We start from the raw sequence: 13,023 nt of genomic DNA, 5'->3' as shown, positions 1-13,023 counted from the left end.
CCCACCTATACAAAACTTTAAATTTCATTGGCAAAATGTTTCTTATATGTGCTATTTTGCAGCCTTCAATGAATCATTTCAGTTATAACAGCAGATCTACATTTCCTGCTTTGAACTACAAGTCAAGCAAGTCTTTTTCCACATCTGGGTATTTGCGCTTTTACTCTCTAAAATGATCCCCAGCTTTTGAGGTATTTTAGTTTTTCTCTCCACTTGCACACTACTGTTGAATGTTTTTTTCATGAATATGAAATCTGTGTCCAGCTTCCCACTTTCTACATTCCTTTGCATAGATGATAACTTGAAGGTTTAATTTTGCTGTGTAACTAGCATGTTCCTTTCCCATCCTACTCACAGACCAAATTATCAGTGTTCCTCTTGCTCTCAACTTCGAATGTCCTTGCAGTGTCCCTTAAATTAATCACATCACCCGATCTCTCAATATTTAAAACATATCCTGTTGGTGATGAGTCGTCCTTTGTTATGAGGTAATTGAAGAAGGGGAGAAGAGGGAGATGCAACTCAAAGCCCTGTCTAACCGAACTGTCACATGAATCTATAGTAGGGCCTATATTTGAGATCTAATTTTTACAATAATCTTGTCTCAAAAGTTTAGACACGGCCTAAATTTACACAAACAGGGTAAAAATCAGTCTGAAGAACATTAGTCTAGTCGTAATTTCCTGTTAGCATATTTTACAGAAGTAGTCAACAGTATTCACTTCTGCCCATTAATGTATGACACGACTTGTTCCAAGTTTCTTGAAGGCTCTCTTTGATGACAGGACTTATAGAAAAAAATGTGTGAATGAATGAATTGTCTTGTTTTGATCGTTGTTGTTGGTCCTTGCCTTAAATAGTAACTAACCTTCAAGTTGGCACTTTTGCAGTTGAACTTCTGTAATTAAAAACCTTTTGAGAATACCTTGCACACATTTATTATCTCAGACTTGTTTATTTCTAATTTCTTTATTTTTCCTATACTTTCATCTGTATTTTTACAACAAATATCTGCTGGTGCATTAAAACTAACATGTCCTATAGCATTTGAAACTGTAAGCCATTAACTTGGCCTATTCCGTTATCTTCTCATAAATTCTCACTACCAAAATTTGTTCATAAACTCCCTTCACTATTTTGGACCTGTTTCTGTTTTAAATATAAAGATCTCTATACAAGCCATGGAGACTGTATGTGCAAATAATGGCACACTACACACTTCTAAAGAAGATGTGGAACTTCTTTAAGAAAGGAATGTTTTCTGCAAGTGTGGGTTTCTTTTAATGTGGATAATGAGGGGTTACCCCTGCAATGAAAGTAGCTATCAAATAATTTGATTGACAATATGAAAAATCTGAGCTGGACAATCAGATTCAAGAATATTACGAGAGAAAATTTTGCAGATTGTCATGAAGTATTTCAGCTCTGAGCACAACTATCAGTTAGTCACAGCCAGAAGATTTTGGTCCAGTTCCAGTCTGAGTAACAATCACGTGCACACCACGTCTTCCAATTGCAAATGCTACCTGCCAAATAATGCACAAAGCCATTTGATGTTGGCCTTGCCTACAAACCAACTGCCAACTGGTAATGACATTCTTCTTCTTTCGTTTCACCCTCTTTGGGGTACACTGGATCAATCATTTCTTTGTGCATTGTTCTTTTCTTAGGGCCCAGTATTTCTTCATTCTTTCTGATCTTCTTCTGAGATGAAGGGTTTGGACTTTCATGTAGATTTGTCTTGGAACCGTATGTTTTCATCTTTAGTAATTAATTTAGCTGTTCGATCAATAAGTGAATTTTCTGAAATCTTTAATTCTACTAGGTCTTTCTCAGTTTCTTTAAACCAATTGGGTTTTGTTTTGCAGTTACGGAAGAAATCAAAGATTTGTTTAGTTAATCTGTTGGAATTCATTCTGAGAAGATGACCATAAAAACTTATTCTCCTTTTTCGCATGGAATCTGAAAGTTTTTAATTTTTATTGTGGAGTGTTTCATTTTTGATGTATATAATCTTATTGTCCTGAAATTTTAGCCCAATGATTTTTCTTTCCTTTAGCTCAAGTTTCTCCATTTGGCCTTTGGAATTCATGTTAAGTGTTTCTGCTGCATACAGTGCTTCTGGCTTAATCACTGTCTTGTAATGTGTAATTTTGGACCCCCATGAAAGGGATTTTTTGTTGTATGTATTTTTTGTTAGTGGAAGGCCAATTCACATTTATTTTTTCTGGATTCCATTTCCTTGCTTTCCTCAGCATTCCAACTAATCCATTCTCCGAGATATTTGAATTCTTTTACTATTTCAATCTTCTGTTCTTGAACTTTGAGGTAATTTACAGGAGTGCTTGATGTTTGTCAATATCTTAGTTTTTTCAAAGGAGATGTGAAGACCTATTTTAGCTGATAGTTTCTTTAGTTCAAGGATTTGCTCCCGTGCTTCTTCCATTGTTTCGGAAACAGGGCCATATCATCTGCAAAAGCAATGCAATTTACTTTAAGGTTCTTCTTTTTGCAACCCAGTCTTATACCACTCTTAATATTTGTGTTCCATTCTCTGACTACTTTCTCCAGTGCACAATTGAACAGCAACAGTGAGAGCCCATCCCCCTGTCTCACTCCCGTTTTTACTTCAAAGGGTTCTGATAATTCGCCCATAAATTTAAGTTTCGAAAATGTATTTGTAAGGATCCTTTTATAATATTAGTTGTTTTCTTATCCAAACCCATTTCTTTCAGGACTGATAATAGAGATTGTCTATCAGTCGAATCATATGCTTTTTTGAAATCAATGAAGGAGATTACATATGTCTTTGCCCTTGATTTTTGGTATGCCATAATGTTTTTGAGGTTTAGTATTTGTTCCGAACATGATCTACCCTTTCTAAAACCTCCCTGGTATTTCCCAATTTGCGGGTCCAATTGTGGCTCTGCCATGTTCAAAAGGACTTTAGAAAGAATCTTGTATGTTACATCCAGCAGTGATATTCCTCTGTAATTGTTGCGGTCTGTCTTCAAACCTTTCTTGTGGATGGGGTAGATGAGAGCTGTTCTCCATTCTGTGGGGATCTCTTCTTCTTTCCAGATTTTATCGAAAACACACTTAAGGGATGTAACTGCATTTTTGTCAGCCTTTTTCCATAGCTCATCCACTATTTGGTTTTCTCCGGATGCCTTGTTGTTTTTAAGTTCTGAAATGACCTTCTGTAGTTCTTCAATTGTCGGTGGTTCTGAATCTGGTTTCTCACGGTTATTTGGGATGGATTCAAATTTTTTAAGGATGGGTTCACAATTCAAGAGTTTCTCAACGTAGCCTGCTAGTATTTTGCAATTTTCCGTATTATTGTGAGCGATTGTCCCATTTACATCTCGAAATTGGAGGGTGGGTGCTTTGTATCTTGATAACCTTTGTTTGAAAGTTCTGTAAAAGCTTCTTGTGTTGTTTTTAGCAAATTCTTCATCAATTTGGAGGGGAGTTTTGTTTTCATGTGTCTTCTTAATCCTTTTTATATTTTTATCTATCAGTTTTCTAACTGTAATGAAATTCAATCTGCTTTCTTCCGTTTTCTGTGATTGCCAGTTTTGCTATGCCTGTTTTCTTGTTTCAATGAGGGCATCACATTCCAGCGACCACCAGGCATGTTTTTTACTTTTTATGTTAGATGCTATCTGTTTGGCTGTAGTAATGAGGTTTTCCTTGATATCCCCCCCCAGCTTTGTGTCTGAATGGTTTCTGTTGCTTTTATGAATTCATCTGATTTTAACATCTCTTCTGTGCTATACGTCCGACCCTTAATTTGTTTCATGCTGCGTTTCCTGTTTGGGATGACTTTGAACTTAACTTTAGAAAGGTAGTGGTCTGAATCCAAGTTTTCACCCCTGAGTATCCTAACATTCATGATTTCTTTGCTAGAAATCTTCTTGATTGCCACATGATCAAGTTGAAATTCCCCAAAGCTAGGATTTGGGGATATCCATGTCTTTTGTCTTCATGGTAGTTTCTTGAAAGCTGTGGATTTAAGAATTAAATTGTGTGCTTGGCAAAGTTATATTAGCCTCACACCATTTCGGTTTGTTCTCATGTGTGCAGGATAATCTCCAACTACTTTCTTATATCTTTTTTCTTTACCAATCTGTGCATTAAAATCTCCAAGAAGAATGATGATGTTTTTATCTGGAATTTTCTGAATAACGTCATCTAGATGATTCCAAAAGGCCTCCACTTTTTCTTTGTTTTTCCTGTTATCCTCATTTATAAATGGCATGTGCATTGATAATTGTGTAGATTTTGTTTGTGCTTGTGAATGTAAGACTTGAGATTCTTTCTGATTGGGAATCAAAGTGAACTATCGAGTTCAAGATTTGTTTGTTGATTATTAAGTTTGTTCCAAGATGTGGTACATTTTTCATTATTCTCGGTCCCACTTTACCTTTGTATATAATAAAACCTTCAGAATCGAAGGTATCTGTATCCATGTATCGTATTTCTTGAATGGCTGTTATTAGTATGTTGCGGTTCTTTAGTGTATCTGTTAGATGTTTTAGTTTTCCAGTTTTCAACAATGAGTTTGCATTGAAAGTTGCTAGGTACGTTGATTGCCTATGTTGAAATTTGGATGAGATTGCAAGACACTCCGACTTGTCTTTGTACAAGGTTGCAGACTCCCCAGAATCCGAATGTCTGCTGACGTACAGCGGATTGTCCACCTGGGGTAAAATAGTTTACATCACACACTTCCATGATTGATGAAATTTATTTTGGGTGTGGCCCAAAGGCCACAAAAAATAAAACCAAGATTGTGAGTGCTGGAGGTAGTTCTTCCGCTCTCCCCGCCGTTGGGTATCTGGACTTCCTCATCCGCCTTTGAGACTGTTGACCAGGTTTCACCTAGTAACCCTAGGCAGGGGCCCTTACAGGGTACTACCATCCGGAGCCAGATGGACCCAGGTTTTTTAACGAGGTGTTACTCCTCCCCCTCCTCCTTCCTCATCACTTGCAAAATGAGGACCGGACTTGGGACCGGCAATGGTGGACATTCATTAAAGCACGCCAGTAAAGTCCATCTGACAATGTTCCATCTGTCTCAAAGTAATAACTAAAATTACGGAAAGCGATTCTGACAATCTCATTAACATAATTGCATATTATTGATTTTAGTGTGTGATGGATATAAGTTCATTGTTCCAGGATATGTTTTGTAAATGATCACTGCAGTCAACATAGCTGTGGTCTGAAACAGATACTTTTATGAAAATAAAAACAATTTTAATTTACATTAATTACAATCCTGCATGTGGGCAGCTAATCTTGTTGTTATATGTTAAATGACACATTCAGGTTCCCAAAATAAACAAAAAAATTGTAAACTACACAAATGGCATCCAATACATGTTGTTTACTACTTAAAAAGGAGTTTCCACTGTAGGGTTCAATTTTTTATTATATGCCTAAAATTTGTTGTTTTTTCCTGAATTGTCCATAATTTTGTTTCAGTTTAACATATTCCTCAGAAAACTAATAAATTACAAGAGAGAATTGCTGAGTTATGCTTACCTCCCAGAAGCAAAATGTTTAGTACTGAAGATATACGCATACAATAGTGAAAGTGATACACTTTCTAGCTTTTGGAGCAAATGGTTGCTTCCTTGAGGTCCAGAGAAGGATAGTTTGGGGAAAATTAAAAGGAATGCCTTGTCACTCAGACTCCAGGATGAGGAGAATTCACATGTAAACAAAGGTAAAGGGTAAACAAAGAAGGATGGTGAGGCCCCAGAGAGAGTAGGTGAGGGTTCGTATAATGGTAAACACTGTGCCAGCTTCAGTCAAGAGGTGGGTAAGGACAAAATGATAAGCAAAGATACTGTTTATTAGCAGTATTACACATTTTGCCATATAGTGAGTGGGATAACACAGTGGTTAGCACACTGGACTCGCATTCAAGAGGACGAAGGTTCAAACCCGCATCTGCTCATCCTGATTCTTTCGAAAGAACATGACTGCTCCCCTTCCTAATCCTGTCCTAATTCGAGCTTGTGCTCCATCTCTAACAACCTTACTGTCGACGGGACTTTTAACATTAATTCTTCCTCCTCCTCCATTTTGCGTTCTGAATGTAGGTACTGGAGAGGAACTGTGTCTCAAAATTTGTGTTTTCCTTTGATAAAATCATTCATTGGAGATTGTAAGATAAACTAAGGGAAAACCAAGTCTGACACATAGTTAGCCCTAAACTGAAACTAAGGGAACACGAATTCTAACTAGCAGTTACCCCTAAACGTAAACAAAGAGAACACCAAGTCTGGATAGCAGTTAGCCCTAAACTTACGTGCCTATGTTGCATGTTCTACATCTACATCTACATCCATACTCCGAAAGCCACCTGACGGTGTGTGGCAGAGGGTACTTTGAGTACCTTGATCGGTTCTCCCTTCTATTCCAGTCTCGTATTGTTCGTGGAAAGAAAGATTGTCGATATGCCTCTGTGTGGGCTCTAATCTCTCTGATTTTATCCTCATGATCTCTTCGTGAGATATACGTAGGAGGGAGCGATATACTGCTTGACTCCTCGAGGAAGGTATATTCTCTAAACTTTAACAAAGCCCGTACCGAGCTACTGAGCATCTCTCCTGCAGAGTCTTCCACTGGAGTTTATCTATCATCTCTGTAATGCTTTCGCGATTACTAAATGATCCGGTAACGAAGTGCGCTGTTCTCCGTTGGATCTTCTTTATCTCTTCTATCAACCCTATCTGGTACGGATCCCACACTGGTGAGCAATATTCAAGAAGTGGGTGAACAAGTTTACTGTAACCTACTTCCTTTGTATTCGGATTGCATTTCCTTAGGATTTTTCCAATGAATCTCAGTCTGGCACCTGCTTTACCGACGATCAACTTTATATGATCATTCCATTTTAAATCACTCCGGATGCATACTCCCAGATAATTTATGGAATTAACTGCTTCCAGTTGCTGACCTGCTATATTGTAGCTAAATGATAAAGGATCTTTCTTTCTATGTATTCGCAGCACATTACACTTGCCTACATTGAGATTCAATTGCCATTCCCTGCACCATGCGCCAATTCATTGCAGATCCTCCTGCATTTCAGTACAATTTTCCATTGTTAAAACCTCTCGATATACTGCAGCATCATCTGCAAAAAGCCTCAGTGAACTACCAATGTCATCTACAAGGTCATTTACGTATATTGTGAATACCAATGGTCCTACGACACTCCCCTGCGGCACACCTGAAATCACTCTTACTTTGGAAGACTTCTCTCCATTGAGAATGACATGCTGCATTCTGTTATCTAGGAACTCTTCAATCCAATCACGCAATTGGTCTGATAGTCCATATGCTCTTACTTTGTTCATTAAACGACTGTGGGGAACTGTATTGAACGCCTTGCAGAAGTCAAGAAACATGGCATCTACCTGGGAATCCGTGTCTATGGCCCTCTGAGTCTCGTAGACGAATAGCGCAAGCTGGGTTTCATACGATCGTCTTTTTTGAAACCCATGCTGATTCCTGCAGAGTAGATTTCTAGTCTCCATAAAAGTCATTATACTCTAACGTAATACATGTTCAAAAATTCTACAACTGATCGACGTTAGAGATATAGGTATATAGTTCTGCACATCTGTTCGACGTCCCTTCTTGAAAACGGGGATGACCTGTGCCCTTTTCCAATCCTTTGGAACGCTACGCTCTAGAGACCTACGGTACACCGCTGCAAGAAGCGGGGCAAGTTCCTTCATGTACTCTGTGGAAAATCGAACTGGTATCCCATCAGGTCCAGCGGCCTTTCCTCTTTTGAGCGATTTTAATTGTTTTCTTATCCCTCTATCATCTATTTTGATATCTACCATTCTGTTATCTGTGCGACAATCTAAAGAAGGAACTACAGTGCAGTCTTCCTCTGTGCAACAGCTTTGGAAAAAGACATTTAGTATTTCGGCCTTTAGTCTGTCATCCTCTGTTTCAGTACCATTTTGGTAACAGAGTGTCTGGACATTTTGTTTTGATCCACCTACCGCTTTGACATTAGACCAAAATTTCTTAGAATTTTCTGCCAAGTCAGTACACAGAACTTTATTTTCGAATTCATTGAACACCTCTCACATAGCCCTCCTCACACAACATTTCGCTTCGTGTAATTTTTGTTTGTCTGCAAGGCTTTGGCTATGTTTATATTTGCTGTGAAGTTCTCTTTGCTTCCCCAGCAGTTTTCTAACTCAGTTGTTGTACCACAGTGGCTCTTTTCCATCTCTTACAATCTTGCTTGGCACATACTCATCTAATGCATATTGGACGATTGTTTTGAACTTTGTCCACTGATCCTCAACACTATCTGTACTTGAGATATAACTTTTGTGTTGAGCCGTCAAGTACTTTGAAATCTGCTTTTTGTCACTTTTGGTAAACAGAAAAATCTTCCTACCTTTTTTAATATTTCTATTTATGGCTGAAATCATCGATGCAGTAACAGCTTTATGATCGCTGATTCCCTGTTCTGCATTAACTGTTTCAAATAGTTCGGGTCTGTTTGTCACCAGAAGTCTAATGTGTTACCACCATGAGTCAGTTCTCTGTTTAACTGCTCAAGGTAGTTTACAGATAATGCGCTTAAAAAAATTTCACTGGATTATTTGTCCCTGCCACATGTTTGAGTCTCCTAGTCTATATCCGGCAAATTAAAATCTCCACCCAGAACTATAACACGGTCGGGAAATCTACTCGAAATATTTTCCATATTTTCTTTCAGGTGCTCTGACACAACAGCTGCTGAGCCAGGGGGCCTATAGAGACATCCAATTACCATGTTTAAGCCTGTTTTACCCGTGACCTTCACCCGAATTGTTTCACATTTTGGATCTCCGTCAATTTCCTTCGATACTATTGCACTTTTTATCGCTATAAACACGCCTCTCCCTTCACTGTTCTGCCTGTCTCTGCGGTATACATTCCAATTTGAGTTTAGAATTTCATGTTGTTGGGTTGCGCATCAAATTTCAAGCAGTTTCATTTATATTTTCTTGTGTTATGGACGATCTGTGTTATTTGTCTTGTCTCAGCACTGGATACCAGCACTGTGTTAACAATGACCTGTTAGCACCAGAATAGGACATTACTGATTATATACTGAAATACATTGTGTAAAATTCATTGGGACCTAGTTGAATAACAAATTAAAGTAGAGTCATTCCTCACTGTGTCAACATAAAAACAGAAGTGTTGACCTACATAGCACATTTTCACTCCCTGTTGTCTTAAGGAATTATCTTCTGCATCAGTGCATGTAAGGTAAATAAGTGTTGATTCAGCAGCACTGAGCAGTTAGAATACTGTGTAAAGCATATAACAATACATCTTGCGGAAGCAATTTTAAGGATTTTGGAATTCTTAAATGCACTTCCCAATGCATTAACTCCTTAATGGTTCTGTTTGTTGATAATAAAAATCAGGTTAAACTGAACTTTGATTAACACGGACACAATACAAGACGACACAAAAATTATTTTGATGTAGACTTTGCCTCGACGTCTAGGGCTCAAAATGGAGTCATGTACTCTGGTGTGAAAATATTCAACAAGATCTCACCCAGCAGCAAGGAAGAACCGAGAATTGCTACCAATTCTAGCTATCTTCCTACAAATTATTTGAATTTCTAATTTTAGAAAATGAGAAGTTCTGTTAACTACATGGCAAATAACACTAAACATTGAAGGATACATATAAAGTAGTAATGTGTTGTAGGTAGGACTCAGTATTGACAGATGTAGGCACATAGTTTCTTTTAAAAATACAGCTGTAAGTAATACTAGCTAACTAAATGCAGATAAACAGCAGCTTATCGTATAACTGAGAAAGCATCAGCTTTTTCATAGTAGCAGTTTCCTTTCTAATTTACTCAGTTAAATTTAGGTGGCAGAATTGTGAATACCATTATGCAGGAAACTGGTAGTTTAGTGTTGATAGAGAATACAGATTGTCTCTCTGATTTGTTTCTTGTCAATGTATACCTTGGCTCATTCCACATCCCAGAGGTCTCTCTTTCTTGATGGGATCCACGGCACATGATGAATGAATGGATTCTTTCTTTATCAATTTTACTTTTCTCAGTAGTTGCTTAACTGAGGAAAAATCTTTTAAGTGTGAGTTAGCACCTTGATAAATGTTAATATTACAAAGTTGGATAACATGAGACTGTCATTTCTTAATAAGTATTTGCTTGACACAGGTATTCCTACTACTCGACTACTCTCCATATGTTCATACAGAATATTTTTCAAATCAAATAATCTAAATTGCTATGATGTTACATTACAGTGATAAATGTAATTTGCATTACTATGTCTTGTTGAACACAGCATCCTCTTTGAGCAATGTAGTCTCACTGCATATTTTAGACCACGTCAAGCTGTGGAATTGTACGCAAGTGCCCAGCATAACATAAGTAAGTACTTTAATTGATAAAATATCAAAAATTAATAGCCCTGAAGCATGCCCTACAATTCAATTTTTATTTACAGAGTACAATTATAAACTTCACAGTGTCTGCTAAAGATTGATGTGAAGCAAATTTCAAATATGATGTGTCCTTGCAACCTGCAAATTGTCAGTATGCAGCAGCTATGTTTACTACAGTGTTTGCTAAATATTTGCAGTTAAACTTTTCCTTGTTATTATGACAGACCATAAAAATTATCTGTGGGATGTGCAACTAACTGAAAGTAACTACAATGGTTAATTCAAAATCATGAATGAACCCAAAAGCTTAATGAAGATTGGATGTTATTTCTAACATTAGATGCAGCTGGAACAAATTGTATAAATGTAGTGTATATTCTTCACTGTACTGGATTACTATTGTATCCATTCTCATAACACTAATGGAAATGAAATTTCTGTCACTATAGTTCCACAAGCTCTTTGTTGCGATGAAGCTATTTACATTTATAGATACCACTTTGCCGGTGTGCATTTGTTTATATACATGGTGATGATCATCATCATTAACAAACATCATGTTTATGTTGGTGGTTGTACAACACAGCCACACATTAACTCCACTCATGAACCAGAAAGTTGTTGCTACATAATAGTTGTTATGTCCATAAACAAACATACTGATTCAACAAGTGTGTCATCTGAAAGAGATTACTGACTATAAAACACAAATTATCAGCACATTTTCCATATAAATTAAATGAAAGTAAACTGATTCACAATAAAATTTCAGCAAATATGTCATTAATACAGAGGACAACATGGAATAAAATAGAAAACAAACATTTATTAATATGCCAACAGTATTTACAATTACAGTGAAACAAAATTACATCTTTGGTAACATCCATTTATATGAAAGTAATAGTATCATATCAGTCTGAAATTGGGAGAGAATAGTAACCACTCTCAGATCCAATATGACTAGTTACAGACTGTAAACCAGATGAACTCACTGACTAATATATAACAGCCATCATAAACTACACAGTCAGCAAGAAAATTAATTAAGCAGCAGTTGTGATTCCTTACCAACCACTTTTCTGCTTTGCAATGACACTGTTTAACTATATGCCATTTTTAAAAATATTGCCACTAAATGTGGTTTGAGGAAGTATGCAGACAGCATTTGGGAAAAGGAAATACACAACACATCAGTCACAGTCAGGTATAAATATACAGATCTCCTGGAATGATGCATGTGGATCTATAAATGATTTAACCCTCTTGGCAGATGATATTAAATAATTGTTTATAGTTTTAGTATTGAAATACATCTTTCTTCTGATTATGCTACTTATGACCAAGTAGACCAAGTATGTGCTTCCTGCCCATCAGGAATGCATTTTCATGTAGAAAATGGCTGAGCAATCATGATAAGACTCACTTTTGCTTCACCTACTTAAATTAATAATTCAAATAATTTACATTCCTCTCATTAGCTTGAATGATTATTTCTTCACGCACCAAACTAAAAAACTGTACTTTTGTTTAGTCTATACGTATAATGTAGAGAAGCTTTTACAGATGCACCACCCACTGGTTTGTTAACTGGAATATTAGGATCTAACTTGTCACAGCACTGCCTCTGTCACTTTCATCATGATTACTTATTTCCTGGTATCCTCTCAGCAGTTTCTCATTTATGATATCTGGATCATGCTGGAAAATAGACAAAACAAAGCATAAAATAGAAATCAGTTCTCTACTTTATCCATGAAGTGAATTTAAATAAAACAGAACTGGTCAACTGACATGGCAGGAATCCATGCTGCAGTGTTGGAATCAATAACATATTAATTAAAGGATAGAGTGTTTCTTTTTTTTCACAACTCAGGTTATAAGTATGTGTTTGAGGAAAAGTTTTATCTAGCAACACAAGAGAAAGTTAGTTACAAAGTATGAGACACTTCTTCATTATGCTCTCTGCTAGTTCTAGTGTAATAATAATAATAATAATAATAATAATAATAATAATAATAATACATTGCTTATGGGATTATTAAACAATTTTAGCCATATTTGTTAATGAGGTGGCATAAGACAAACCAATATCATGAGAACTTTGGTTTGTTTCTTTTGAGTTTAGCCAAATTAAAAATATTTTACAATACCAGAGAAGGAAAGTTGCTACTCACCATATAGTGGAGATGCTGAGTCGCGATAGGCACAATAAAAAGATTCACACAATTAAAGCTTTCGGCCATTAAGGCCTTTGTCAGCAGCAGACACACACACAGCTCTCTCTCTGAGAATGCAGATGTGTGTGCAAGTTACATTTCTGTGTGTGTGTGAGAGACAAAGGCCTTAATGGCCGAAAGCTATAATTGTGTGAATCTTTTTATTGTGCCTATCGCGACTCAGCATCTCCACTATATGGTGAGTAGCAACTTTCCTTCTCTGGTATTGTTACATTCCATCCTGGATTTTCCATTGTTTAAAAATATTTTACATCAACCACAGGCCAGTGAAAATACATCTGCAACTTGAAACTTCATGTACATATACTTT

The 13,023-nt window shown here is 36.8% G+C and overlaps 1 protein-coding gene across 4 annotated transcripts in view; it reads right to left on the bottom strand.

Annotated features, from left to right (window-relative positions):
* Positions 1-11,279: 11,279 nt before the first annotated feature.
* Positions 11,280-13,023, bottom strand: part of LOC124796450 (KICSTOR complex protein kaptin-like) — a 112,189-nt gene continuing 110,445 nt past the window's right edge. For all 4 annotated transcript variants that reach the window (XM_047260661.1, XM_047260663.1, XM_047260664.1 and 1 more), the window contains one exon: positions 11,280-12,174. In XM_047260661.1, coding sequence (XP_047116617.1) covers positions 12,079-12,174 — 96 coding nt within the window. In that variant the 3' untranslated portion in view covers positions 11,280-12,078. The remainder of the gene's footprint in view (positions 12,175-13,023) is intronic.

This window comes from Schistocerca piceifrons, chromosome 4 (assembly GCF_021461385.2).
Source record: "Schistocerca piceifrons isolate TAMUIC-IGC-003096 chromosome 4, iqSchPice1.1, whole genome shotgun sequence".
NCBI classification, from domain to species: Eukaryota; Metazoa; Arthropoda; class Insecta; order Orthoptera; family Acrididae; genus Schistocerca; species Schistocerca piceifrons.
Note: the sequence above shows the minus strand (reverse complement) of the source record. Positions and strands in the feature narration are given on the sequence as shown.